Source organism: Bos indicus x Bos taurus, chromosome 8 (genome assembly GCF_003369695.1).
Source record: "Bos indicus x Bos taurus breed Angus x Brahman F1 hybrid chromosome 8, Bos_hybrid_MaternalHap_v2.0, whole genome shotgun sequence".
NCBI classification, from domain to species: Eukaryota; Metazoa; Chordata; class Mammalia; order Artiodactyla; family Bovidae; genus Bos; species Bos indicus x Bos taurus.
The window spans coordinates 47,987,276-48,014,010 of NC_040083.1; the positions used below are offsets into that span (position 1 = coordinate 47,987,276).

General features: G+C 37.3%; 1 protein-coding gene across 3 annotated transcripts in view; it reads left to right on the plus strand.

The window, feature by feature from the left end:
- C8H9orf85 (chromosome 8 C9orf85 homolog) overlaps positions 1-26,735 on the plus strand; it is a 69,259-nt gene that overhangs the window by 28,124 nt on the left and 14,400 nt on the right. For 2 of the 3 annotated variants that reach the window (XM_027549466.1, XM_027549465.1), the window contains exons 2-3: positions 6,570-6,676; positions 7,746-7,817. In XM_027549466.1, coding sequence (XP_027405267.1) covers positions 6,570-6,676; positions 7,746-7,817 — 179 coding nt within the window. The remainder of the gene's footprint in view (positions 1-6,569; positions 6,677-7,745; positions 7,818-26,735) is intronic. The other variant, XM_027549467.1, reaches the window with a different exon arrangement.

A 26,735-nucleotide genomic window follows, 5' to 3' on the forward strand; every position in this document is an offset into this window, starting at 1 on the left:
ATCTTAAAACTGTCACTAAAGTTATTTTTTATCCATGAAAGTAATAAATTCTTAGCATAAGAAATTTATATAATGGAGTATACTATTGTTCATACACAGTGGGAAAAAAGTTCTAAAGGGAAAAGACTAGTTGCAAAACCAAGTGGTAAGGAGATGAACAAAATTTACAGACTGCTGGACAGAATACAGAAGAGATTTCTGTGTGAAGTTTGAACTCTGTTTTTTCCCCTGCCCCATTCATAATTTATTGAGTGATAAATTCTATTTCCTAAAGTGTTATGTAATATAATAAACCAAAGGCCAGCTGTAAGCATAAGTAATTTAATTTCATCTAGTTAGGATAAAATTTTTCTCAGATTGTGACCAAAAACCACTTTTAAACATATAATTGTACTTAGGATTATTTAAAAATAAGGACGTGAGCTTATTCTACAGGATGTGTCTTTTTATTTCTGGCTGCGTTGGGTCTTCGGTTCAGGGTGCGGGCTTTCTGCAGATGTGGCGAGCAGGGCCTGCTCTCTGGTTGTGGTGCGTGGGCTCAGTGCAGTGGCTTCTCTTGTGGAGCATAGGCTGTAGGGCTCTCAGGTGTCAGTGGTTGCAGCTCGTGGGCTCCGGTAGTTGCGGTGTACAGGCTCGCTCCTTGGCATGTGGGATCCTCCCAGACCAGGTTTTGAACCTGTGCCCCCTGCGTTAGCAGGCATGTTTTTAACCACTGGACCATTAGGGAAGCCCCTATAAGATTTTTAATAGTCCAGTGTTCTTCTAACATGTAGAAAATCTTTACTTATATTTTAAGTCCCTTTAACCTTTACCTGAATCCTCTAGCAACTGAACTAAACACTGAAGCCAGACAAAGATATTAAAATAAATAACCATGGACCAGTATTCCTCAATGGAGAAGGCAATGGCAACCCACTCCAGTACTCTTGCCTGGAAAATCCCATGGACGGAGGAGCCTGGTAGGCTGCAGTCCATGGGGTCTCGAAGAGTCGGACACGACTGAGCGACTTCACTTTCACTTTTCACTTTCATGCATTGGAGGAGGAAATGGCAACCCACTCCAGTGTTCTTGTCTGGAGAATCCCAGGGATGGGGGAGCCTGGTGGGCTGCTGTCTATGGGGTCGCACAGAGTCGGACACGACTGAAGCGACTTAGCAGCAGCAGCGTTCCTCATTGAACGTAAACACAAAAATCTTCAGGGAAAATTAGCATATTGTATTCACCAATAAATAAAAAGGATAATACACCTCAGACAAGTGAGGTCTGTTCCAGGAATGCATTGTTGATGGATTGGAATATTTAATATTGTTAAGATGTCACTTCTCCCCTAAATTTATTTATAGTTTCAATATAATCCTAATTGCAATCGTCACAGGCTTTTTGTTGTTGTTGTTGAAATTAACAAATTGATGTTAAAATGTATACAGTAAAGCAAAGGAAGTAGAATAGCTAGATAGTTTTGAAAAAGAATAAATTTAGCGGATGCACAGTATTGATTTCAAGACCTTAAAGCTCCAGTAATCAAGACAGGGCAGTACTGAAGAAAAAGTAAACATAGATTAATATGATAGAATATTGAGTCCAAAATAGACACACATATTTAACTTTTGACGATAAAGATACAATTCAGTGATGCTAGAAATTGGACACATAATTTATAAAGAACCTCCTACCACTATTTTGTACCATGTACAAAAATGAACTCAAAATAGATCATAGACTAAATGTAAAGCCGAAAATTACTGAACTTCCAGAAGAAAACATAGATGAAAATCATGATTCTTCAAAGACTTCTTAGATTTGACATTAAAAGCATTGTCCATAAGAGAAAAAAAGAAAAAAAGTTGTCCTTCATTGGAATTGAAAAGGTTTTCTCTTAGAGAAACAATCTTAAGATAATGAAAATAAAAACACATAAAACAAGCAATGAGTTAAATTACACCAAGATAAAACAATCTGACAAATATAGAATGTGGAGTATTCCCGAGATAACATGCCTGGTATTTTCAAAAACATCAGTGTATAACTGATTCACTTTGCAGTATACCTGAAACCTACACAAGATTGTAAGTCAACTATATTCCAATAAAATTTAAAAAAAAAATAATTGAAAAAAAAAAACCAGTGTAGAGGATAAAAGAGGGAGATCCCGCTAGACCAAAAGACAGAGAACATACTGAACTTGAGTAGTGATTGGGGTGTGGGGCGGTGAGGGATCATTGAGGAAATTTCAATGTAGACTGGCTACATTCAATGGTATTAGTGATTTTTCGTTTTTCTGAGGTGTGGTTTTCTGTATTGTGGTTAAGTAGGAGAAAGTCTTATTTCTAGAATATATATGACTGAGAGGTGAAGAATCGTGATACTTGCAATCACCGACTCAATGAACATGGGTTTGTGTGAACTTCGGGAGTTGGTGATGGATAGGGAGGCCTGGCGTGCTGCAGTTCATGGGGTCGCAAAGAGTTGGACACGGCTGAGCGACTGAACTGAACACATGAAAAGTGAATAGGTAAGATGGAAAGTTGTCTCTAGATAACATATGTGATCATGCGTTAGTATTGTTTTAATTTTTTCTGCATGTTTGAATTTTTTTGTAATAGAGATGAGGGTATTTAGAATTCGTTTGGGAGGATGTATTCTTTGAAGATGGCCTTATGATTTGCAGTGCATTTCTACAGATCTTATGAATATCAGATATCTGTATTTACATTGCATACCTGAAAAATACTTGTAAAGAACCCGCCTGCAATGTGGGAGACCTGGGTTCAACCCCTGGGTTGGGAAGATCCCCTGGAGAAGGAAACAGCTACCCACAGCAGTATTCTGTCCTAGAGAATTCCATGGACTATATATAGTCCATGGGGTCCCAAAGAGTTGGGCATGCCTGAGTGACTTCACTTTCACTTTCACCTGAAAATAATTTTTTACTAGACTGCACTATATAACACTGTCTACTTGAGCACTAGGATAGAAAACAGCTCTGTGAAATGCTTTGTAGTGTAAGGATGCTTTTCGAGATCATTGTTTAGTGTATCGTATGGCATCGTCTCTGGGAAAATGAAACTTCAGGTTTTAATAATAAGAAAAGATGTGCTGCTTCTGAGAAACTGGATTTTTGGCACATTACAGATCTTGAGTCAGGTAAGTGAGCAAAACATTGTTTGTGGCTACTGGAAAATTCACATCTCACTGTGGCCTATACCAGCAGATGCACTTCCCAGCTGTACTTCTGGCTGCTCTGTGATTTTCCCTCCCAACTCTAGTTTTTCCCTTAATCTGATTCCCTCATCTGTTTTTTGGTTATATTTATTTTGTAAGATGCTTTATGTCCAACAATAGTCTAGCCATATTAAAAGGATTTAAGAAAATAACAGGTAATAATTTGGAAGTCACAGACCCAAATACTGATTTTCACACTTATTATTATTAGTCATATAATATCTTGCTCCTAATTTCAGAGATTCTTTATCCTCTAATCAAATTTAGAATAAAAGGAGTATTACTAGAAAATTTAAAAATATATACTTTTAAGTATAATTAAATATGGAGTAACACGGTTGTAGCTATATTGGCAGCAAATACCTTATTTTGGTGTAAGGCAGGGGAGAGACGAGGTCATTCTGTTCCATGGAAATGGAGATTCAGCTGCAGTTAGAATTGGCATTTTTCTTGAGAATTTCATTTTTTAATTTCTTTTTTTTTCAACTAATGAAGGGAAGTAAATGTGCCGTTGTTTTATCTATAGCATTTCTGAAAGGATTATGATGTACAAAAAGTCCTAATGAAAATTATATTAGTTGCTCTTGAATGATATTCGAATTCTTCCCCTTCATACACAATAGTATCTCCCTTCTATTAAATGATACTTTATATTTTATAAAATATTCTTCAGCATCAGCATATTGATAACAGATGTTATATTTACAATTTGCTCTTGCTACCTTCTTGGGAGTTGAAGTCTTCACATCACGTAGTTCTTTTTGGTGATTAATGTTTTATATTACCACTGATGCATCATTGGACAGCAGAATGTTTAAAAACAACACTATAAAATATGTTGTATGAATTAATAACAGCTAAGACGGTTTTTAGGACTTTATGTATATATATGACGTAGGAGTGTCCTCTGATACATGTTTATGATATTCTAACTTTAAAAGAAGTATTCATTGATAGGGAAGGTTTTCTTTTTTTAGCTAGGATTCTTAAGTCCAGTGGAATCTTCCACTGATGATTTTTTTTCCTTTAAAGATATGAGAAGTAGCTTGTTAAACTAAATTATCTTTAAAGGCTTTTATAGTTAGAAAACTAAGTTTTGATTTTATATTTGGAATGCTTAAATCTTTACCTTAGTAACCTATTATTTTCTACCATAAGGGACATGCTAAAATGAATTGCCAAAATGGGCAGGGTTAGTTGTAAACACAGTTGTGAGTAATGTAAGATTGCCAGCAGCAGCAGCAGCAGCCACCCCCTTTGCTCCAGGCAGAGTGATTCCTTAAAACTAGGATTAAGCTTTCGTCACTTATGTCTCTGGAATTCACTTTTTCTAGTTTGCCAAAATACAGCAAAACCAAAGTACACAGTTTTCTTTCTGTAGCACTTTTAAATGAGTTTTATTCATTCCCATTTATTCATTCATTTCTTTCTCAATGATTTCTTAACACATGAAAATCAAATTTAATTTTGTAGTAGTGCCTGCTGGTCATGTGAATGCTGTACAACATCTCCATTTATACCGCTTCACACATCACTCACAGGACAAGTTCCCACAAAGACCTGTTTTGTTATACTGTCAATCTGTCGATCCACCCTAAAGAAACCAGTTTCTAAACTATGCACAGCTTTGTAAATCAAGATGAACTGGTCAGAAATTGGATATGAAGCAAGCGAGAAACCAAATAATGCTCGCCAGTTAACAAGTAAAATGTGTTGTGTATAATAAAATTGCAGGTAATGAAATGGTGTGCATTCTAAGAATATGCTAGCTAGAAAGTTTATGTCACATTCATACTATAATCATAGCTCGTCATTAGTTTATTTTTTATTATTGTTGGAGTTAGGAAAATATAAGCAGTGCTTTTGGTAAGACATTCTAGGCAACAGAGGGCAGTGAGAGTAAAAGATGAAATGGGAACCTTAGTTCTGGGTACTTCTTGGCAAACCCTGTAAGCGATAACTAGGTGCCAATGTTGATAAGAAGAGGAATTTGGTATTAGGCAGATTTCCTTCTTTCTGGCAACAATGAGCCACAGAAAAGAGGGGATATAATGGCATGCAGCATTTATTTTCCCAGGGACTGTACATCTAGATCAGGAAGAAAAGAATACCCATACACAATTCATAAGTAACAGAATATGTTTTTTACCACAGAATTAAATTCAATCATAATGTATTCACAGCTCAATTTATGGTTTTTTGAAAATACCCTTGAAATATTTTCTCTTTGAATAAATGTTTTGTTATTATTTTACCCTCTTGTTTAGAGCATTAAAGAATATCAAGCACTGTGCAGAAGTTTTGTTTTCTTTCAGATGATTTCTAAACATTGTGCTTTTAACTCAGTATTCAAATAACCTTCCAGAGAACCTGCATTTTTTGAGATGCTTTGTTTTTCTCCTTTTGAAAAATTTAGAAAAGAGGCAAAGAGAACGAGAACTTAAACTATCCTTTTTTCATTATTCCAAGAGTAGGCAAAGACCAGGCTTCCACAACCAAAACAAGTTAGAGAATTCTCAGAGTACTTAGTGAAAATATGCAGTCTAGGTCTTGAGTCAAATGAACATGTTACAGAATACAAAGCTGTTGTGAGAACACATGACACATTAAAAAATTTTTCTTCCTTCTTATTTCCCAACACATTTTGAGAAGAATATTATAAGGAAAAAAAATTGTTTTCCTCATAATGCCCGTTTTCTACCAGTCATATGCACATACTTATCTTCTGTTTTGAAGAAACCAGGTTATCAAGGTAACTTTTCTAAGACATCTTTACATGAGAATACAGAAAGATTAAATTGAATAATTATATATATCCTTGCTTCCAGCTGCTTCTCCCTGGCTCTCCTTTCTCAAGTTGTTAAGTCTCTGCCCTCCCCTGCAGACTACAATTCAGGATTATCTAATATCTCAGTTTAATTTCTCATTTCTCAGTAGTAAGACTTGAGTTGTCAAAACAGTAGGCTTAAAATATGATTGGATTTTCTTCTGCTTTTTTGAGATGTAGCTTATATACAGTAAAGTGCATATGTCTCAACTATATAGTTTGAATTGTAAAATGAATATGCATCAGAATCAGTGGGGATTTTGTGCTTAAAATACTCCTGCCAGGAAATTAAAAAGTTCCCTAGATGATTCTGAGCTACATCCTGAGTTAAGAATCTTTGCCTTCATAAAAAGCCAAATTGATGTACATAAAAACACATAGTACACCGTAAAATGTTATGCAGGTTAAATTTAGGTTGCTGTTTAAAAAAAAAAGCTTAAATTTCTCATATGCCATTTGGGGTTTGTAATGCTGACTCACTAGTGAAATTCTCAATTTGTTTTTCTGTTTCTTTTTAAGAAAATTAATGCAAAACTTCATGATGGAGTATGTCAGCGTTGTAAAGAAGTTCTTGAATGGCGTGTAAAATACAGCAAGTACAAACCACTATCAAAGCCCAAAAAATGGTAAGTTAAGTTCCTTAATTACCTCACCAGTAGTATCAGTATCATATTACTTCATTTCCTGATTTTCAAAATTGTGTCCAGATAAATATTAGGGGGAATAGAGAAAAAATTTCCATTCTTCCATGTGGATTAGAATTTCATCTTACATGCTGCATCCTGGCTTGTGAGGCAAATAGATTGTAAAGGTAGATTCATCATTCCTTTCCCCCTTCTTCCCTAAGTAAATAATACACCATTTTTGTAGCATCCTGTTCAAAAATGAGACTAGGGTTTTTATTTTGCAAGATTCTATCTCCCAATGACAAGATAATGATATTTGCTATTTAATTTACTAAATTAAATAATTTTTACCACAGGGGATCTTTAAAAGCATCTAACCTTTTAATTGGACCCATGAAGATTACTGAAATGGCTTAAATTGAGTATCATGAGTAAATCACTAGATTGATAACTTATAATTTCATTCCTTTGAAATTTTGCATCTACACAAAAAGACACTGGACTTTGTTTCTCATTTTTCTGTCCTTTACCTTCCTCTGTAATGTTGGGATTCTGTTTTATCAGCTTTGTGTATATCCTGATGCTGCCTTCTCACATCCTTTGGCTCAGGCTGAGTAAGGGCCATGCTGCAAAGTCACTTCAGTCGTGTCCAACTCTGTGTGACCCCATAGACAGCAGCCCACCAGGCTCCCCCGTCCCTGGGATTCTCCAGGCAAGAACACTGGAGTGGGTTGCCATTTCCTCCTCCAATGCATGAAAGTGAAAAGTGAAAGTGAAGTTGCTCAGTCGTGTCCGACTCTTTGAGACCCCATGGACTGCAGCCTACCTGGCTCCTCCGCCCATGGGATTTTCCAGGCAAGAGTACTGGAGTGGGGTGCCATTGCCTTCTCCGGAGTAAGGGCCATATTGGAGGGTAATTATAATTAGTGCCTGAAAGAGAAAACTGATCATTTTAAATATAAGAATTAGCATGAGTATGTGTGATATGACAATTATGAATTTTAATTTGGTAATTTATATAGGAGCTATTTGAATGCATTTATTCATTGTTGCTTTATTTTCCTTTTAGCTATTCAGTACTGACATCTTCCTTAAATGTATTCCCTCTTCCTTTTTGGGAGGAAATGTTAAAGTTTGGAAGGTTAGTCTAAATAATAAATATTTAGAAATAAATGAATAACCTTTGCTGTTCATTTCTTTTGAAAATTTATGTCAACTTTTTTGTGGATTTTTAGCTCAAGCTATGGGGTAATTTGTTTATTTGAGAATAACAGCTTTGAATGTTTTAATTTGGGCAATTTCTTTTGCTCAAGATGGTTCTTTTTAATACTAAATGGTTAAAAACCTCAAGTAAGGATAGACTAACTTCAGCTTTTTAGAATTTTTATTTTTGTATTGTTCTTTCAGAGCAAATTTTTAGTATTTATTTTAGGTATAGTTGACCCCTTTAAAAATAGCTCTGCATTTTTCTCTCTTCTGTTTTCCAGCCATTTCTTTGTATTCTGTAGCATTTCTTCCCCAAAGAAAACACATCTAAAGAAAATTTAAAATTTATGCTCATTGGTCCAAATTAGCAATAGGGAAATTTGGCAACTGTTTGTACTATTCAATGCTAGATTTCCATGAATAAATTAACTCTGTCCCCTACCATTGAAATTAGATGCTGATTCACAATTAACCATGTAGTTTTAGTTAATAGGCCTAACACAAAATTTGTAGTTTTTTGAATATTTTCAACAGGTCTTTTTTTTTTTTAATTTTTATAATATAAAGGTATTTTGAGATTTCATCACCAGTCTCCATTTTTCTCTTGTAGTACTATTTCCTAAAAGAATTTGAAGTATAGGTAATAAGTATCTATATAGCCATAGAGTTGTAGTAGATTCATGTTATAACAAAGGAAATCATTGAAAAATATTTGTTCCTTACCCATTATCTGTGTTTTAATCTCTTTAATTTCTGCTGCATCCTTTATGTTTATCTTCATTGAATGTGCCAGCATGTAAAAGAGCATATCAATTATACATTTTCCAGATGGTATAACTTGCTGTAGAATTTGTGAACTAAGTAATTTTACATAGCTCTGGAATTTTCACTCTTTTTGTGTATTGCTTATGGTCTTAATATTTTTATGGCTCCAGAAGAATTTGCATACTATAAATCCTAGAAAAACAAATATTTTATTCAAATATAAAGACTCAGTTAAAAATAAATGTAAAAGGAAACAGTATTAGTAGCAAGTCTTATGTTTAATTCTGGAGAACTTGTAACACAACAACCTAAGAATGATTGAATGTAGACACATGGACCCAAAGGTCAGCAGCTCTGTCCTGTCTTGGAGTCACTGGAGTTAGGGAAGCTCATGGTGATGCTGCTAGTACTGGTAGTATGTGACTCAGAGGCCTTGAGATGAGAGCTAGAGAGGAGCTGCTGTTCTGTATCACCCTGAAGCAGATGAAGTCAGCCATAGAATAGCTAATGGTGAGTGCAGAATGAAGGAGATACAATGTTGTACAAATACCAAAGTACAGGTAACAAGACGTTAAGCCTGAAGGAAGACCTCTAGTAACAAAGAAGCCCAAACTAATTCAAAACTGATAGAGCTCTTGAGAGACTTAAGAAACTGCTAGTTAAGACAAGGTCTGAACATGTTACCTAGGAAGTCAACTTGCCTGGCCTAGAGTATCATGGATTTCAGATTACATTAGAATTCTAGATTATATTAGGCATTTTAGAAAGCCTAGCTTTCAAACTCCAAACCAAGATTGAGAGTGTTCTGAAGAGTATAAATCACCTATGTATACTTTGTTGTCTCTGCATATCCTTGACCAATATTATAAGGATTTAAATCCATTGATAAAAGATGATTAAAGTAGCATAATTTATTTAAAATTTTAAATGTTTTATTCAATCTAATCATTTATAAATTAAATTTGTCCTTTGTTAAGATTTGTATAGGAAGTTTACTTTGACACTAGATGTGTCTTTGTGCAAAGATTCCTTTTCCAGCACCCTGAATATTCCATTCAGTTAAAATGTTGAGCATTGTTTCGCTTGTCTGTCTCATCCACAGATTATGTAACCCAATGGGGTACATAAAAAAACGTTCAGCAGAACATAAAATGTAGGAGAAAGTGCTGTTTATAAGTAATAATTCTTTTAGAATGAAGTAATATTCTGAATATTGGGAAAATTAAAGCATTTTCTCCCATTTGTTTGGCATGTGAATCATCAAAAACTACGCACATCTAGCAAATATCCATTGCCTGTGGGATATGATATCAAACGTTAGATTCAAGGAAAAAAAAGTTTGATATCTAAACTCCTCAAACTTCTTTGATTCATGGGAAGCAAAAATTGTATGGTGTTTGTAAGTGGCAGAAAATATTTTCATGTTTCTCTTTCACCTTCAGTAAGGTGATGTGCTGCAGGATTTGTATAAGCATGTTCTCCCAGTTACTGGAAACAACCCTCGACCATCTGAATAGATGTCTGAACTTGAGTTAAAAGAGGAAAGAGTTGAAAACTGTGTATTTGCTAGAAAGATGGGAGGATGGCTGTGAGGGAAAGGGGATAAAATGCATGTCACCTATTAGTAACGTGTGAACAATGGGATACTGATACAATACTACCCTTTGATAGGATAATTTTAAATGTCATTGAGTATACAAAGCTTTAGGTCTTTATAGAAATAAAGTGAAAGGCTCATAAAGATAATGTTTAGTTTTTTATAGCTTCTCATCTCTGTAAAAGCAATGAGATGAACTGCCATCCTTGTTTTACACTCTGCGCCTTAATCAGAGGTCAGCGTAATTGTACCAGGATTTCCCTATCATTTTGGCTCATATCTTTTGATTTTAAAGCAAGAAATTGCTACTCCCTGGTGGAGGGCTGTTGTGGTGCTGCAACAGACTTCTCCCTTGACACCTGAATAGTATAATCATTATTAAGATTACTATTAGATGTAAGAATTGTGGTTCAGAACAGGACTAAATCTTTTTGTATAAAACCTCATCTTTCAAGAGGAATTCCCTGGTGGTCCAGTGGTTAGAATTCTGCACTTTCACTGCCCAGGGCATGGCTTCAATCCCTGGTTAAGGAATTAAGATTCTGCGAGCTGCAAGGTATGGCCGGGGAAAAAACAAGCAAAAACATCTCCTCATTTTTCAAGTGTCCTGTTTTTAACTTTTGGAAAATAAAAACCCAAAGATAAATTAAAACCATTTGTAACCATTCCCAGTCAGTCCCAGGCCCTTTATGAACACTAAATAATTTTAGGTGTAGAGCTGAAAGTTACTGGAAAAGCAAGAAATCTTAAAAATGATTTGTATAATCACTTATACGAAGTGATTTGTCTAAGTCTTAAAGAAGAAGGAATCTTGATATTCTTCATTTAAAACTCATTTATAGACATTTATATTATTTTCCAGGTACTATAAATACAGATGTTTAAAAACTGCCCCCTTCCTCAAGCAATCTAAGGAAATGAACTCTTACATATACTCCTTTCTTTTTTTTAATTCTGGGCTCAGAGGGATTAAATGTCTACCCAAGATAAGAAAGTAAAGCAGATGGAGTTAAGATTCAAATGCAAATTGTCCTATTTCAAAGCCCCCTGTTTCTACTCTCCCACAGTGAATTCTCAGTATTTTATTATTCACTTAAAAAGTCCTTTTCCCTTCTTCACCTGAGCCTAATATTAAATTTAATAGAAGTCATCTATGTTGTTTATGGAAGTTTCCAATTTCTGAGTCCAACATATATAGCCCTGCTTTTTTTTTTTTGAAATAACATGTATCTATAGACAATAGATTTTACTTTGAGGTCCTGAAATGCCTAAGTTGTTACCTAGAAACTTCTTATGCCTTTTGTTTCAGGTAACCAAGCAACCTTTTTCTCCTGTTAATTTCAAAATGTGGCATGCTAATACCTACATTTGTGTTAAAATCTCTATCCTGCTTTCTTTTCTCTTTCTACCCATTAAAAAACAAATCACCAGTGTATGTAGTAATAGCTCATGTTTAACATTGCCATGGTATTAGAAGAGAAAGGAGAAGCTAGTGTAAAATAGCAACAGGCCACAAACAGATTAGAGTCTGGGAGGGGAGGGTTTTGCCTCCCAGGGAACTTTTGGCGAGGTCTGGAGATATTTTTGGTTGTCACGACCAGACCACCTGTGAGGGATGCTACTGGTATGTAATAGGTAGAGGCCAGGTATAGGCTTAGCATCCTACAGTGTACAGAACAGCCCCCACAACAAAGATACATCCAGCCTGACATGTCAGTAGTGTCTTGGTTGTTGCATACAAAATAGATGGATACTCACAGGGTCGAGCCACTGAAACTTCATGTGTATTTTAGTTCAGTGGTTTTCAAACTTTTCAGCTGTAGAATTTTTGAATAAAACAAAAGCTTACGCCAGAGTCTATAGAATATGATAGGCCAAAGTGGAACTGTCCTGAATGAAGAGAGGGAGTCAAGACCTTATGTGCCATAAGAAGAATGTTGATTGAAAGTAGATTTCATCCTAAAAATATTTCAAGTAAAGAGGAGAACTGGTATAACATATCTTAGAACCACACTGCTGTGGGGATGTCTGGACAAGTAGTTTCAGGACATGTGAGTACTTTATGCTTAAAACACTGCTACAGAGTCACTCTTCCTGGTCCTCACATTCAGCTATTGTACTCCTTGATAATTTTGAAGTGTATTGCCTCTTAATTTTTATCTCCACAGACCGCCCTGGTACAACCCTTATGTCTTCATACTTGATTGCATTAAATAAATGCATTGTCCTCTGTCTCACCTCTATTCCCTTGCTCCAGATGAATAAAATAGTGTTTTCAAAAGGTTTACTTCACATAAATATTTCAAGGGCCTTGTGGGGGAAGAGTTAGGTCTCCACTAGCAGAGAGCTAAGTTTTATATGTTTACTGTTTTATGTTATATTGGAGCATAGCCAGTTAACAGTGTTGTAATAGTTTCAGGTGGACAGCAAAAGGACTCAGCCATACATATAAATGTGTCTGTTCTCTCCCAAATTCCATCTGTTCCAGGCTGCCACTCAACACTAAGTAGAGTTCCCTGTGCTATACAGTATTAACTTCTTTATTTTTAAAGGGAAGACGTATCATACTCTTAAAATTCTGTCTTAATAAAGAGTACCACTGCCCTCATTTTCCAAAGAAAGCAAATTAATGCAAAAAGAAAGCACCAGGTATATCCACCAGCTAACGGTTAAATCATGACAGTACCTAGCACTCATTCTTTGGTGCTAAATTATTACATTTGTCCATCAGCTGGCATTTATTACTTGCATTTTTTCATTGAGCAAACACCATAACATGAATCTCCTTTAACCAGTTATAAGCATATTTTAGATAGATAGATTCCATTTGTAAGTATCCCAAGTTGTACTTGCTTTCAGTGCTTAGAAACTGAGCATATTATTTAGTTCACCATGAGGTACCTGAAAAATAATGTTTGCAGTATGCAGTGGTCAGTCCAAATTGAGCCCTTATTCCTCCATATAATCTGAATTTATAGTATCTGAGTGAAGATCTATTATTTAGGTGGCTAATTCTACAATCCACAAGTTTTAAAACATTTTGCCTTGCCTCTCTTGATGTATTGTAAAACTAAGCACACTTATCAGTTCTTTCTATTCCAGAAGCATAGCTTCTGTTATTAAAATAAACCTTTGACAAGTCTCTGAGCCATCATTGGCATAAAGCTATAATGCATGCAAGGAAGAAATAGATTCAGGGGCTTCCTTGGTGGCTCAGTGGTAAAGAATCAACCTGCCAACGCAGGAGACACGGGTTTGATCCCTGGTTGGGGAGGATCCCCACATACTGTGGAGCAAATAAGCCCTTGTGCCACAGCTACTGAACCTGTGCTTTAAAGCCTGGGAACTGCAGCTGCTGAGTCCAGGTGCCTCAACAACTGAAGCCCAAGTGCTCTAGAGCCCAGGAGCCACAATTTGATTGTATAATCAGATTTTCCTTATTTAACCTCCAAAAACCAAGAAACCTGCTGTGGATTTGAAAGATAATTTAGCAAAATTTGTATGTTACTTTGGGGCTTCCCCGGTGGCTCTGTGGTAAAGAATCCACCTGCCCATGCAGGAGACACAGGAGATAGGGGTTTGATCCCTTTGTTTGGAAAATCCCCTGGAGAAGGAAATGACAAGACCCTCTCCAGTATTCTTGCCTGGGAAATCCCATGGACAGAGGAGTCTGGCAGTCTGTGAGGTTGCAAAGAGTTGGATACGGTTGAGCAACTGAGCACACACACACATTTGTGGGTGTTAGAAACAAAATTCTCTTGAGGAAGAGTCCATGGTAATGATGGAGAATATTACCCCAAGCGTAGTTCTTTTCTGACAAAGAAATGGGATTGCTAGGGATAACAGACAAGAAATTTGGTTCAGTTTGCAGTTATTTTGAATAGCAACTTCACTGTATAAGACACTGCTATGTATTACAGAAAATACGAAAATGACTCTCTGATACTAAGAAATTCCTAACCTGTTAGGGGAAGTGGGCCTACAGATAACTCATCGAAAGATTGCAAGTGCTAGGTGTAAGTAAAAGGAGACAGAGACCAAAAGGATGCAAGTTAAGACTGCTGAGGAGTAATAAAATGAAAACAGGAGAGATAAATCTAGAAAAGGTAGTGGGTGCTGTAAACAGTGAAGAAAATGGCACCCCACTCCAGTACTCTTGCCTGGAAAATCCCATGCACGGAGAAGCCTGGTAGGCTACAGTTCATGGGGTCTCGAAGAGTCCGACAAGACTAAGCGACTTCACTTTCACTTTTCACTTTCATGCATTGGAGAAGGAAATGGCAACCCACTCCAGTGTTCTTGCCTGGAGAGTTCCAGGGACGGAGGAGCCTGGTGGGCTGTCATCTATGGGGTCGCACAGAGTCGGACACGACTGAAGCGACTTAGCAGCAGCAGCAGCTGTAAACAGTGTTTACTGGAAACACTATGAGGAAGGCAACAGGGAATGGAGGGAAAATGGACAAGAACCCCCTGTTCTCTTTGACGCACATGCAGATACTTACCAACTGTCTATATGTCTTGTTTTGGAGTCTACATAAGTGGCCATTTGTTCGTTTATTCGCTCTATGTTGCCTGTCAAAAGAAGATATGCTTTGCATATACATTTAATGAAGAGAAAACAAGATAGGATTTTGGTTTAGTCATTGGATTTCTAGCTTTAAAAAGTGTGTTGATTAGTATTTCTTTGATTTTTTAAATAAAAATAAACATTGTTCTATACTACGAGATGATCCTCTACTTCTGCTTCATTGACTACACCAAAGCCTCTGACTGTGCAGATCACAGCAAACTGTGGGGAATTCGTAAAGAGATAGGAATATCAGACCACCTAACCTGCCTCCTGAGAAACCTCTATGCAGATTAAGAAGTAACAGTTAGAACCAGACATGGAACAACAGACTGGTTCAAAATTGGGAAAGGATTATGTCAAGTCTGTGTATTGTCAGCCTGCTTATTTAACTTATATGCAGAGTACATCATGTGAAATGTTGGGCTGGATGAAAATCACAAGCAAGAATCAAGATTGCTGGGAGAAATATCAACAACCTGAGATATGCAGATGATATCACTCTAATGGCAGACAGTGAAGAGGATCTAAAGAGCCTCTTGGTAAGGGTAAAAGAGGAGAGTGAAAAAGCCAGCTTAAAACTCAGCATTCAAAAAGCTAAGATCATGGTGTCTGGTCCCATCACTTCATGGCAAATAGAAGGGTTTGGGAGATTTTCTTGGGCTCCAAAATCACTGCAGATGTTGAGTGCAGCCATGAAATTAAAAGATGCATGCTCCTTGGAAGAAAAGCTATGACAAACCTAGACAGCCTATTGAAAAGCAGAGGCATCACTTTGCCAACAAAGGTCTGTGTAGTCAAAGCTATGGTTTTTCCAATAGTCACGTATGTATGTAACAGTTAGACCATAAAGAAGGCTGAGTGCCAAAGAATTGATGCTTTCGAATTATGGTGCTGGAAAAGACTGTTGAGAGTCCCTTGGACAGCAAGGAGATCAAACCAGTCAATCCTAAAGGAAATCAACCCTGAGTATTCATTGGAAGAAATGATGCAGAAATTGAAACTCCGGTATTTGGCTACCTGGTGCGAAGAACTGACTCATTGGAAAAAACCCTGATACTGAGAAAGACTGAAGGCAGGAGAAGCGGGTGACAGAGGGTGAGATGGTTGAATAGCATCACCGACTCAATGGACATGAGTTTGAGCAAACTCCGGAAGATAGTGACAGGAAAGTCTGGTGTGCTGCAGTTCGTGGGGTTGCAAAGAGTCAGATACGACTTAACGAGTGAAAAACAAGATGATCAGTCCCTCCATATATACCAGTGTATGACAAGAAATTATATAATATGTATATATATGTGTGTGTGTGTATATATATATTTACAGACATATATATGTAGTATTTATGTATGTACACACACACACATACAGAGTGTGAGCTTAACCTCTTTGTTTTAGCTCTTCAGCTCCAGCATTGCTTATAATAGTTTGAGGCTCTTACAATAGTTTGGTTAATCAGTAATTTGAGAGTTGTGTCACCACATTCCAAGAGTATTAAAATGTCCTAGAGTGGAATTTTAGTCACAGGCCATTCTATGTCATATCATAGTACAGTGACTGTAAACCCTGGCTTTATTAGTCCATTTGACTAAAGTCCTTGAGTTTTAGTCCTCCTTATTAAGGAGAGTCTTTAGTACTGTCATCACTTGTGCACCTGTGCAAAAAGCCTACTTTTTGACATTAATATTGATTGATATAGCAAGCTTTGATTTTAAATTGCCTGCTCCAAGTAATAGTTTTGAGAAGTAATTTCCATTTTCTCTTTTTTCTAAACTACTGTTGGTCGGAGGTGAATATTTTGTACTCTTCTAAGAATTCTTCTAAGTCAAATCCGTTGCAATAAGAAGTAAAAAAAAATCTCCATTTATTTCAAATACATTAACTATGAAGAGAATTAAACTTCTACTGAAAGTTCTTGAGATCTGTAGACATTGTTTCCTTAAAAACATTTCCTAAGTAGCATATGATGTAATTCCTTAGTATGGTTTCCGATTCTTTTTATGTTAGCACAGATTACTTAGAGCCACTATAGGAACTGTCACTTTATAGAGCTCTGTCGGTGTTCAGTTCAGTTCAGATGCTCAGTTGGGTCCGAATCCTTGTAACCCCATGGACTGCAGCATGCCAGGCTTCCCAGTCCATTACCAGCTCCTGGAGCCTACTCAAACTCATGTCCATTGTGTCCGTGATGCCATCCAAGCATGTCATCCTCTGTCATCCCCTTCTCTTCCTGCTTTTAATCTTTCCCAGCATCAGAGTCTTTCCCAGTGAGTCAGTTCTTCGCATCAGGAAGCCATAGTATTGGAATTTTAGCTTCAAAATCAGTTCTTCCAATGAATATTCAGAACTCATTTCCTTTAGCATTGACAGGTTGGATCTTCTTGCAGTCCAAGGGACTCTCAAGAGTCTTCTCCAACACCACAGTTCAAAAGCATCAATTGTTTGGCCTTCAGCCTTCTTTAGAGTCCAACTCTCACATCCATACATGACTACTGGATAAACCATAGCTTTGACTAGACGGACTTTTGTTGGCAAAGTAATGTCTCTGCTTTTCAATAGGTTGGTCATAGATTTTTTTCCAAAGAGCAAGCGTCTTTTAATTTCATGGCTGCAGTCACCGTCTTCAGTGATTTTGAAGCAAAGTCTCTCACTGTTTCCATTGTCTCCCCATCTATTTGCCATGAAGTGATGGGACTGGATGCCATGATCTTCGTTTTCTGAATGTTGAGCTCGATAAAGGACATGAAATGTTCCCTTGGTATCTCTAATTTTCTTGAAGAGATCTCTAGTTTTTCCCATTCTGTTGTTTTCCTATATTTCTTTGCATTGATCGCTGAGGAAGGCTTTCTTATCTCCTTGCTATTCTTTGAACTGTGCATTCAAATGGGTATATCTTTCCTGTTCTTCTTTGCCTTTAGCTTCTCTTTTCTCTGCTGTTTGTAAGGTCTCCTTAGGCAACCCTTTTGCCTTTTTGCATTTCTTTTTTCTTGGGGATGGTTTTGATCCTCAGTGTAGTTTCTATTATTTATCCACGAAGGGTGGAGTAGCACAGCTCACTGTTTACGAAAGTACCTAGTCATCTCATGTGAGAGGATTATAAGTGGAGCTGAATTATCATAAAGGTTAAAGTGTAGTAAATAAAACCAGGAAATGAAGGCAGTACCAGAAAAGTTGTGGCAGAAAGTCCATTCCAGAAATACTAAAAATATCAGATCAGTTATTTTCCAATTGATGTTTATTGTCTAGATCAGTGGTTCTCAAAGCTTTTGTTGTCAGGACCTCTTTCTTTATATTGTTAAAAATTACTGAGAACCCAGATAGCTTGATTTATATCAGCTTTTATGCATTATATCTAATGGTATTTATTAGATATAATGATATTTATTGTTTTAGATATAAAAATGCTATGCTCAGTCGCTTCAGTCGTGTCCAACTCTGTGTGACCCCATAGACAGCAGCCCATTAGGCTCCCCTGTCCCTGGGATTCTCCAAGCAAGAACACTGGAGTGGGTTGCCATTGCCTTCTTCAGTGCATGAAAGTGAAAGTGAGGTTGCTCAGTCATGTCCGACTCCTAGCGAGTCCACTCCTCATGTCCACTCCTCCTAGTGGGTTGCCATTGAAAACTGAGACTTAAAAATAATTAATTTATAAGTAATGTGAATATAAGCAACTGTGGAGAAGGCAGTGGCACCCCACTCCAGTACTCTTGCCTGGAGAGTCCCATGGAGGGAGGAGCCTGGTAGGCTACAGTCCATGGGGTCGCTAAAAGTCGGACACGACTGAGCGACTTCACTTTCACTTTTCACTTTCATGCATTGGAGAAGGAAATGGCAACCCTCTCCAGTGTTCTTGCCTGGAGAATCCCAGGGATGGGGGAACCTGGTGGGCTGCCATCTATGGGATTGCACAGAGTCGGACATGACTGAAGTGACTTAGCATAGCATAAGCAACCATTAAAGGTTAATGTCGTGTTGCTAGTATGGGTTGGAAAAGAATTTCCAGACATGAGACAGAATGAGAGGGAAATAAAGTTCATTAGAATGGGAGACACTGTTAGAACAGCAGGCCAGCTCAAGGGAGAATTTCATTGAACAGTGGTTCTTAGTCCACTTTTATACCCATGATTCAGAGAGTGGGCTAGGGGTCTTGTGGGTTATTTGCTGATTGGATGAGGCATGTATACTGGGTGTGGGAAGAAGGGGAAGCAAGCCTGTGTGGGTTAGGAGGGGAGACAGGTTATACTGCTCAGGAGGACCTGAAATCCCTTAATAATTACAACACCGGGGAGGGAAGGATGATAAGGGCCTGGTTTTTCTGTCCCTGCATTCCAAGACCCTTCTTGGTTTTATCTGCTCTTTTGTCCTTGGGTCACCACATTTAATAATAATAATTTTATATGAAAAATAACTTTTGAAACAAAAATATTAATGAGACAAGTGGCATTGTTTTCTATATTTATGAATTTCATTAGTGTCTGACTAGTAGAAGGAAAATGAAGCAGTACATTTTTAAAATAGTGTAAGTAAATATTGATGAAAGTAAAAGAGGAGAGTGAAAAAGTTGGCTTAAAGCTCGACATTCAGAAAACTAAGATCATGGTATCTGGTCCTATCACATGTTTATGGCAAATAGATCGGGAAACAGTGTCAGACTTTATTTTTTGGGGCTCCAGAATCAGTGCAGATGGTGATTGTAGCCATGAAATTAAAAGATGCTTACTCCTTGGAAGGAAAGTTGTGATCAACCTAGAAAGCATATTCAAAAGCAGAGATGTTACTTTGCCAACAAAGGTCCCTCTAGTCGAAGCTATGGTTTTTCCAGTGGTCATGTATGGATATGAGAGTTGGACTGTGAAGAATGCTGAGCGCCAAAGATTTGATACTTTTGAAGTGTGGTGCTGGAGAAGACTCTTGAGAGTCCCTTGGACTGCAAGGAGATCCAACCAGTCCATCCTAAAGACCAGTCCTGGGTGTTCATTGGAATGATTGATGCTGAGGCTGTAACTCCAATACTTTGGCTACCTCATTCGAAGAGTTGACTCATTGGAAAAGACCCTGCTGCTGGGAGGGATTGGGGGCAGGAGGAGAAGGGGATGACAGAGTATGAGATGGCTGGATGGCATCACCGACTCGATGCACAAGAGTTTGGGTGAACTCTGGGAGTTGGTGATGGACAGGGAGGCCTGGCGTGCTGCGATTCATGGGGTCACAAAGAGTCGGACACGACTGAGCAACTGAACTGAAAGGAACAGAAGTAAATATTAATAACCTTTTCCAGATAATTATAGAAATTCATCTTTGATACGGTGTAGAATCTGAAACCATATCAGTAAACACTTCTTATACTTCAATCCATGGGTCTGTCTTGCAGTTGAATGGATCTTTCACCCATGCATGGTTTTGTAACATTACGCATTTTGCTAGTTTGGAAAATATTAATTCATTTAATTATATAGATCTTCCAAATGTTGCTGTGTTTTATTATGCAATTTAAAATGTGTTGATAATGGAAGGATGTCATTTAAAAGTGTGGGTTTTTCATTTTTGCTAGTTAGCTGTGGGTTTGTGGAGGTGACAAATACAGTGATTACTAATACAGTTTGGTGCTGCTGTCTTTGTTCTTGCTAAGTTTCAGCACTTTTAGTAACTATTATAAAAAATGACACTCAAAGAAGTTAAAGTGACTTTCAGTGATTATATGCCAAGGATATGTCAAAGCTAGGCTAGATCTAAATCTCTTGCTTCCCAAATCAAAATACATAATATTTTCTAGTATTTACAGTAATCTTGAAAATAAAATTTTATCCCTTAAATGGATAGTAAACATTTTTTAGCTTTTATTTTCTTTTATCTTCTTTCTAAGGGCCAGGGTGACTGGCCCTTAAGAAGAACCATTGTCCTCCCTTTCTTACGGGGTCCTTCTTATACCCCACCAATGAAAAATTCTCTGAAGGGATGGTTAATTTTTTAGCCTATAATTGAGTCCTGTAGCCGGAGGTCTGGAATCTGGTGGTCTCACAGCTTTGAGAAGATGCACCAGTGGGAAAGCAGAATGTCATTTGAGCAATTTGGTCAAACTCAAGGATCACTGTGATTTTATTCTTAGTTTGCAAGGTCAACATAATGAGCCATCTTATCAGTGAGACCCCAGATGGGCCCTATCAGTTAGTAAATGTGGTTCATAGGAGTAACCTGTGGTTTTATTTGACCAGGTCCCACTAAAATGGTTAGTTGTGGTGTATGCATGGACAAGATTTATTGTTTCTGGGAATTGTAGTCCATGAAAATATGAAAAGAAGGCCAAGCCACCATTATTTTAACATCTCTGCAGTTCTCTTAGTAATGAACTCATAAAATATTCAAAATATAGCTATTTTCAGGGGAAATTAGGTTAAATTTATATTTAGGTCAATTTTCAAGTTTTTCCTTACCACTCGTTTTGTAAGAAAAAATAAGAGTGATTATCTAACTTACAAGTGTTTTTAAAGATGTTTCAAGATAACTGCACAAGTTCTATGACAACTTGTAATGTATACCTTTTATCATTAAAATAATGTCTAAACCATCTTGTCCTTAAGATCAAGGTTCTTAGGCTGGACAAATGTGACGTAGAAGAAGAAAAACGCTGAAACTCGAATTACTTTCACATCTTCTCTCTCTCTACTCCCCGTGAAGACATAAAGCCTAGGTTAAGAGGTTTGAAAGCAGAGGGGTACAAATATCTCAAGTCTGTGATTGAAGAACTTGAAGGTTGTAAACATATAAAAAATGTATATAATTTACCTTTCAACAAACATTTCACATTTATGAAAAGGAAACATTTTAAAAATGTGTCTATGTGTGTATTTCCTTAGAGGTAGATTTATATTCACTAGCCTAATACAACCTGTTTTTCCAAGTGGATTTAAATTTGAAAAGAGCATAATTGCTTACAGCAACAAAATTCCTTGTCTTCTCAACCAGCTTTGGGGATATTGGAAAATTCCCCTATCTAGGCAGTAGTACTTTGATGTGGTCAAGAGTTCTCAAGTGCTTAGGTGCATGAGAATTTCATGAGTTTGTTAACGGACAGATTCTTGGGACCCATCCCCAAGATTCTGATTATGTAAATAATGGGTGTAGCCCAGGCATCTGCATTTTAATAAGCTATGCCAGTGTTTGAGCCAGTGCCAAAAGTCACTGTCTTGAGGATTAGATGGGCCAGAGAGTGTAGAATCTGCTCTCTTTTGACTCTGGATTCCAAAACAGGATATCCCATTTTCGAGCCTATTTTACATGTAAATTTTAACATTAACAGTTCTATAAATACAGTTTTATCCTTGAATTAACAATTTGAATACTTAAGGATTAGTTTACCCCGGGAGTCCCTGTTATAAAATAGCATATTCATAGAAATGAATTTCTTTGAAGCCTCAGAAGAACCTAACCAAAACAGTTTCTTTAAAATTATTTTAAAAACTTAAAAAAATTGAATCCAAAAAATACTGAGATTTTTTTTTTCTAGTCCATTTGTATTGGTAGGACTTTGTATGTATTCTAATAGCATGAAATTTTAATCTAACTTTTATTTCAAAGTAATTAAATAAAGCTGTTTGGAAAGTCAAAACACAAGCATACCAAATAATTTAGCAAACAATTTTCAAAATTATTTTCACTTTGATTGTGAAGACTTTTTCTTTTTAATTCTAATTTATATTCCCCAAAGCTCTAACATGCAGTAAAATATACATGTTGTAATAAACAATGTTAAAAAACAAAATTCAACTGAGTGACTTTTAAAGATTTTATTGACTTTGTCTCATTTAGAAGATGGAAAGGATCTGTGAGGAACTGTAGAACATGAAAGACTTTTGTAGGTAGAAAGGAATGGTAACAAGAAAGTCACACTAGACAGAAAAGCAGGTTGGTTATTGCAAAGTCACTTTTCTTTAGGGAATAACAGGAGTCTTATCAGCCTTATCAGGTCTTCCCTGGTGGCTCAGATGGTAAAGCGTCTGTCTACAACGCGGAGACCCGGGTTCGATCCCTGGGTCGGGAAGATCCGCTGGCGAAGGAAATGGCAATCCACTCCAGTACTATTGCCTGGAAAATTCCATGGACAGAGGAGCCTGGTAGGCTACAGTCCATGGGGTCACAAAGAGTCAGACATGACTGAGCAACTTCACTTACTTACTTACTTATCAGGCTGAGTACCTAGCTTGTGCTGATCAGACAATTCGTGATTGATTTAAGGGGCTTCCCCAGGTGGCTGCAATGGCAAAGAATTTCCTGCTAGTGCAGCCTACTCAGGAGACATGCATTGGATCCCTGCATAGGAAAGATCTGTTGGAAGAGGAGATGGCAGTACACTCTAGCGTTATTAGCTGGACAATTCCATGTACAGAGGAACCTGGTGATCCATGGGTTCACAGAGTCAGATATGACTGAGCATGTATTCAGGATTGGTTTAAAATTCCATTTCTGGGAGAGCCAAAACTGAAATTAAGTCTCAGTTTGATGATTTGGGGGGCTTCCCTAGTGGCTCAAATGGTTAAGAATCTGCCTGCAGTGCAGGAGACCAGGTTTGATCCCTGGGTCAGGAAGATCCCCTGGAGAAGGAAATGGCAACTCACACCATCATTCTTGCCTGGAGAATCCCATGGACAGAGGAGCCTGGTGGCCCCAGTCAATAGGGTTGTAAATAGTCGGACGTGACTGAGTGACTAACACTTTGACTTTTGATGATTTGGGGCTTAGTCTAACTAGTCTATATGGGGGCCAGTTGTTTTGTTTTAATAACAGTTTTGTAAGTTTTGACAAATGAATACGTTTTTGAGAGTGATATCACAGTTAAGATACAAGACAGTCCTATTACCCCCTAACATTCCTTTATGCCACTTGGTATCCTGCTGCCTCACTCCCAGTCCCTGGCAAACACTGATCTGTTTTCTTGCCTTCTTGCAGAATGTCATATATAGGACTCACATAGTATATGGTCTTTGAGGCTGACTTCTTTAACTTAACATAGTGGATTTGAGATTCATCTGCATTGTTGTGTAAATTAGTCAGATCAGATCGGTCGCTCAGTCGTGTCTGACTCTTTTCGACCCCATGAATTGCAACACGCCAGGCCTCCCTGTCCATCACCAACTCCCGGAGTCCACTCAAACCCATGTCCATTGAGTCCGTGATGCCATCCAGCCATCTCGTCCTCTGTCGTTCCCTTCTCCTCCTGCCCCCAATCCCTCCCAGCATCAGAGTCTTTTCCAATGAGTCAACTCTTCGCATGAGGTGGCCAAAGTACTGGAGTTTCAGCTTTAGCATCATTCCTTCCAAAGAAATCCCAGGGCTGATCTCCTTCAGAATGGACTGGTTGGATCTCCTTGCAGTCCAAGGGACTCTCAAGAGTCTTCTCCAACACCACAGTTCAAAAGCATCAATTCTTCGGCACTCAGCTTTCTTCACAGTCCAACTCTCGCATCCATACATGACCACAGGAAAAACCATAGCCTTGACTAGATGAACCTTTGTTGGCAAAGTAATATCTCTGCTTTTGAATATGCTATCTAGGTTGGTCATAACTTTCCTTCCAAGGAGTAAGCGTCTTTTAATTTCATGGCTGCAGTCACCATCTGTAGTGATTTTGGAGCCCAGAAAAATAAAGTCTGACACTGATTCCACTGTTTCCTCATCTATTTCCCATGAAGTGGTGGGACCAGATGCCATGATCTTCGTTTTCTGAATGTTGAGCTTTAAGCCAACTTTTTTGCTCTCCTCTTTCACTTTCATCAAGAGGCTTTTGAGTTTCTCTTCACTTTCTGCCATAAGGGTGGTGTCATCTGCATATCTGAGGTTATTGATATTTCTCCCAGCAATCTTGATTAAATCAGTGGTTGGGCCTTTTTATTGCTGAGTCGTATTCCTTCAGGATGTATCAAAGTTGTTCATCTGTCCCCTGGCTCATGGTCATTTAGGTTTTGCTTATTTTTGGTGATTGTGAACTATCCTGCCGTAAACATTCATATGCAGGGTTTTGTGTGAATGTATGGTCTCATTTCTCGTGAGTAAATATCTAGTAGTCAGCTCACTGGGTTTATGTTAAGGGTATGTTTAGAATAAATTGTCCAACTATATTCCATAGTGGCTGTATCATTTGCATTCTCAATAGCAGTGTGTGAGAGTTCCAGATGTTTAACATGCTTATCAATACTTAGGATTGTCAGGTTTTTTTTTCCCCCTTGAAGTCTTGCTTTGTTCTTTTTGAACCATAAGTGTGAATAGCTCTATCTCATTTTGATTTTAATTTGCATTTTTTGATGACCAATGATGCTAATCATCTATTCCTGTGCTCATTTTGCATCCTTATTTCTTTTTTTCTATACATATATTTAGCTCATGTTTTGATTAAGTTGTTTTGTTTCACTTATTACTGAATTTTGAGAATCCTTATATATTGTAGGTGCAAATCGTTGATTAGATATGGGTTTTACAAATATTTTCTGCCAAATTCTGACTTATGTTTTATCATTTAAGAGTATCTTAAAGTGGAGAAATGTTTTATTTTGGTGAAGATCTGTTTCATTTATCAGGATGTATTAATTATTATTTTCTTGTAGGTAAAACATCTTTGGTTAGGATCACAAATACTTTTACTGTGTTTTCTTCTAGAAATTATGTAATTCTTGGTTTTATATTGGGTTTATGGTCCATTTTCTGTTAATTTTTTGTATATCCAACTGCTCTGTGGTCATTTGTTTAAAAGTCTCTCCTTTCTCCATTGAATTACCTTTGTACTATGTTGAAAATCAATTGATTATATATGTTAGAGTCTGTTCTGTCCTATTAATCTACTTTTCACCAGTACCACACTACCTTGATTACTACAGCTTTAAGATAAATCTTGAAATCCAGTCTTAAAAGTGTTCCCACCTTCTTTTTCTTTTTTCAAAATTGTTTCGGCTAATATTTTTCCTTTGCTTTTTCTTGTAACTTTAGAATCAGCTTGCCAATTTTATTTCTAATACTTTTTTGGTATATTCTGTGAGATTTTCCTACATAGACAGTGATTTTTTTAAAAAATGAAGACATGAAAATTCCCTGGTGGTCCGGTGGTTTGGACTTGGCTCTTTCACTGATATGGCCTGGGTTAAATCTCTGGTCAAGGAACTAAGATCCTACAAGCTGCATGGCACGGCCCAAAAATAAATAAATACAATTAAGCGATAAAAAATGAGGACAGTTTTATTTCTTGCTTTCCAATCTCCTGCCTTCAGTCTTTCCCAGCATCAGGGTCTTTTCCAATGAGTCGGCTCTTCTCATCAGAAGACCAAAGTATTGGAGCTTCAGCTTCAGCATCAGTTCTTCCAATGAATATTCAGGGTCGATTTCCTTTAGGATTGATTGGTTTGATCTCCTTGCTGTCCAACGGACTCTACAGAGTCTTTTACAGCACTGCACTTTGAAAGCTTCAATTAAGTTTTGTCAGATACTTTTTCTGCATCTATTTAGATAATCATGTGGGTTTTCTTTCTTAGAACATTGATTTGATGAGTTAACATTTATTGATTTTAATATAAAATCAGCCTTTAACATACTTGGATAAACCCCACTTGATCATGACTGAATCCTTTTTACATATTGCTAGATTTTATTTGCTAACAAAGTTTCATACCCATTTTTATTACCAATAGTCATCTGAAATTTTGTCGTTATCTTGATGTTAGGGTCTCATCAAGTGAGTTGGGGACTGCTTCTATTTTGTTTTCTAGAAGCAGTTGTATACAAATGAAATGGAAACCCACTCCATTGTTCTTGCCTGGAGAATCCCGGGGGCGGGGGAGCCTGGAGGGCTGCCATCTATGGGGTCGCACAAAGTTGGACACGACTGAAGTGATTTAGCAGCAGCAGCAGCAGTACTATCTTTTAAATGTTAGTAGTTCAGTTCA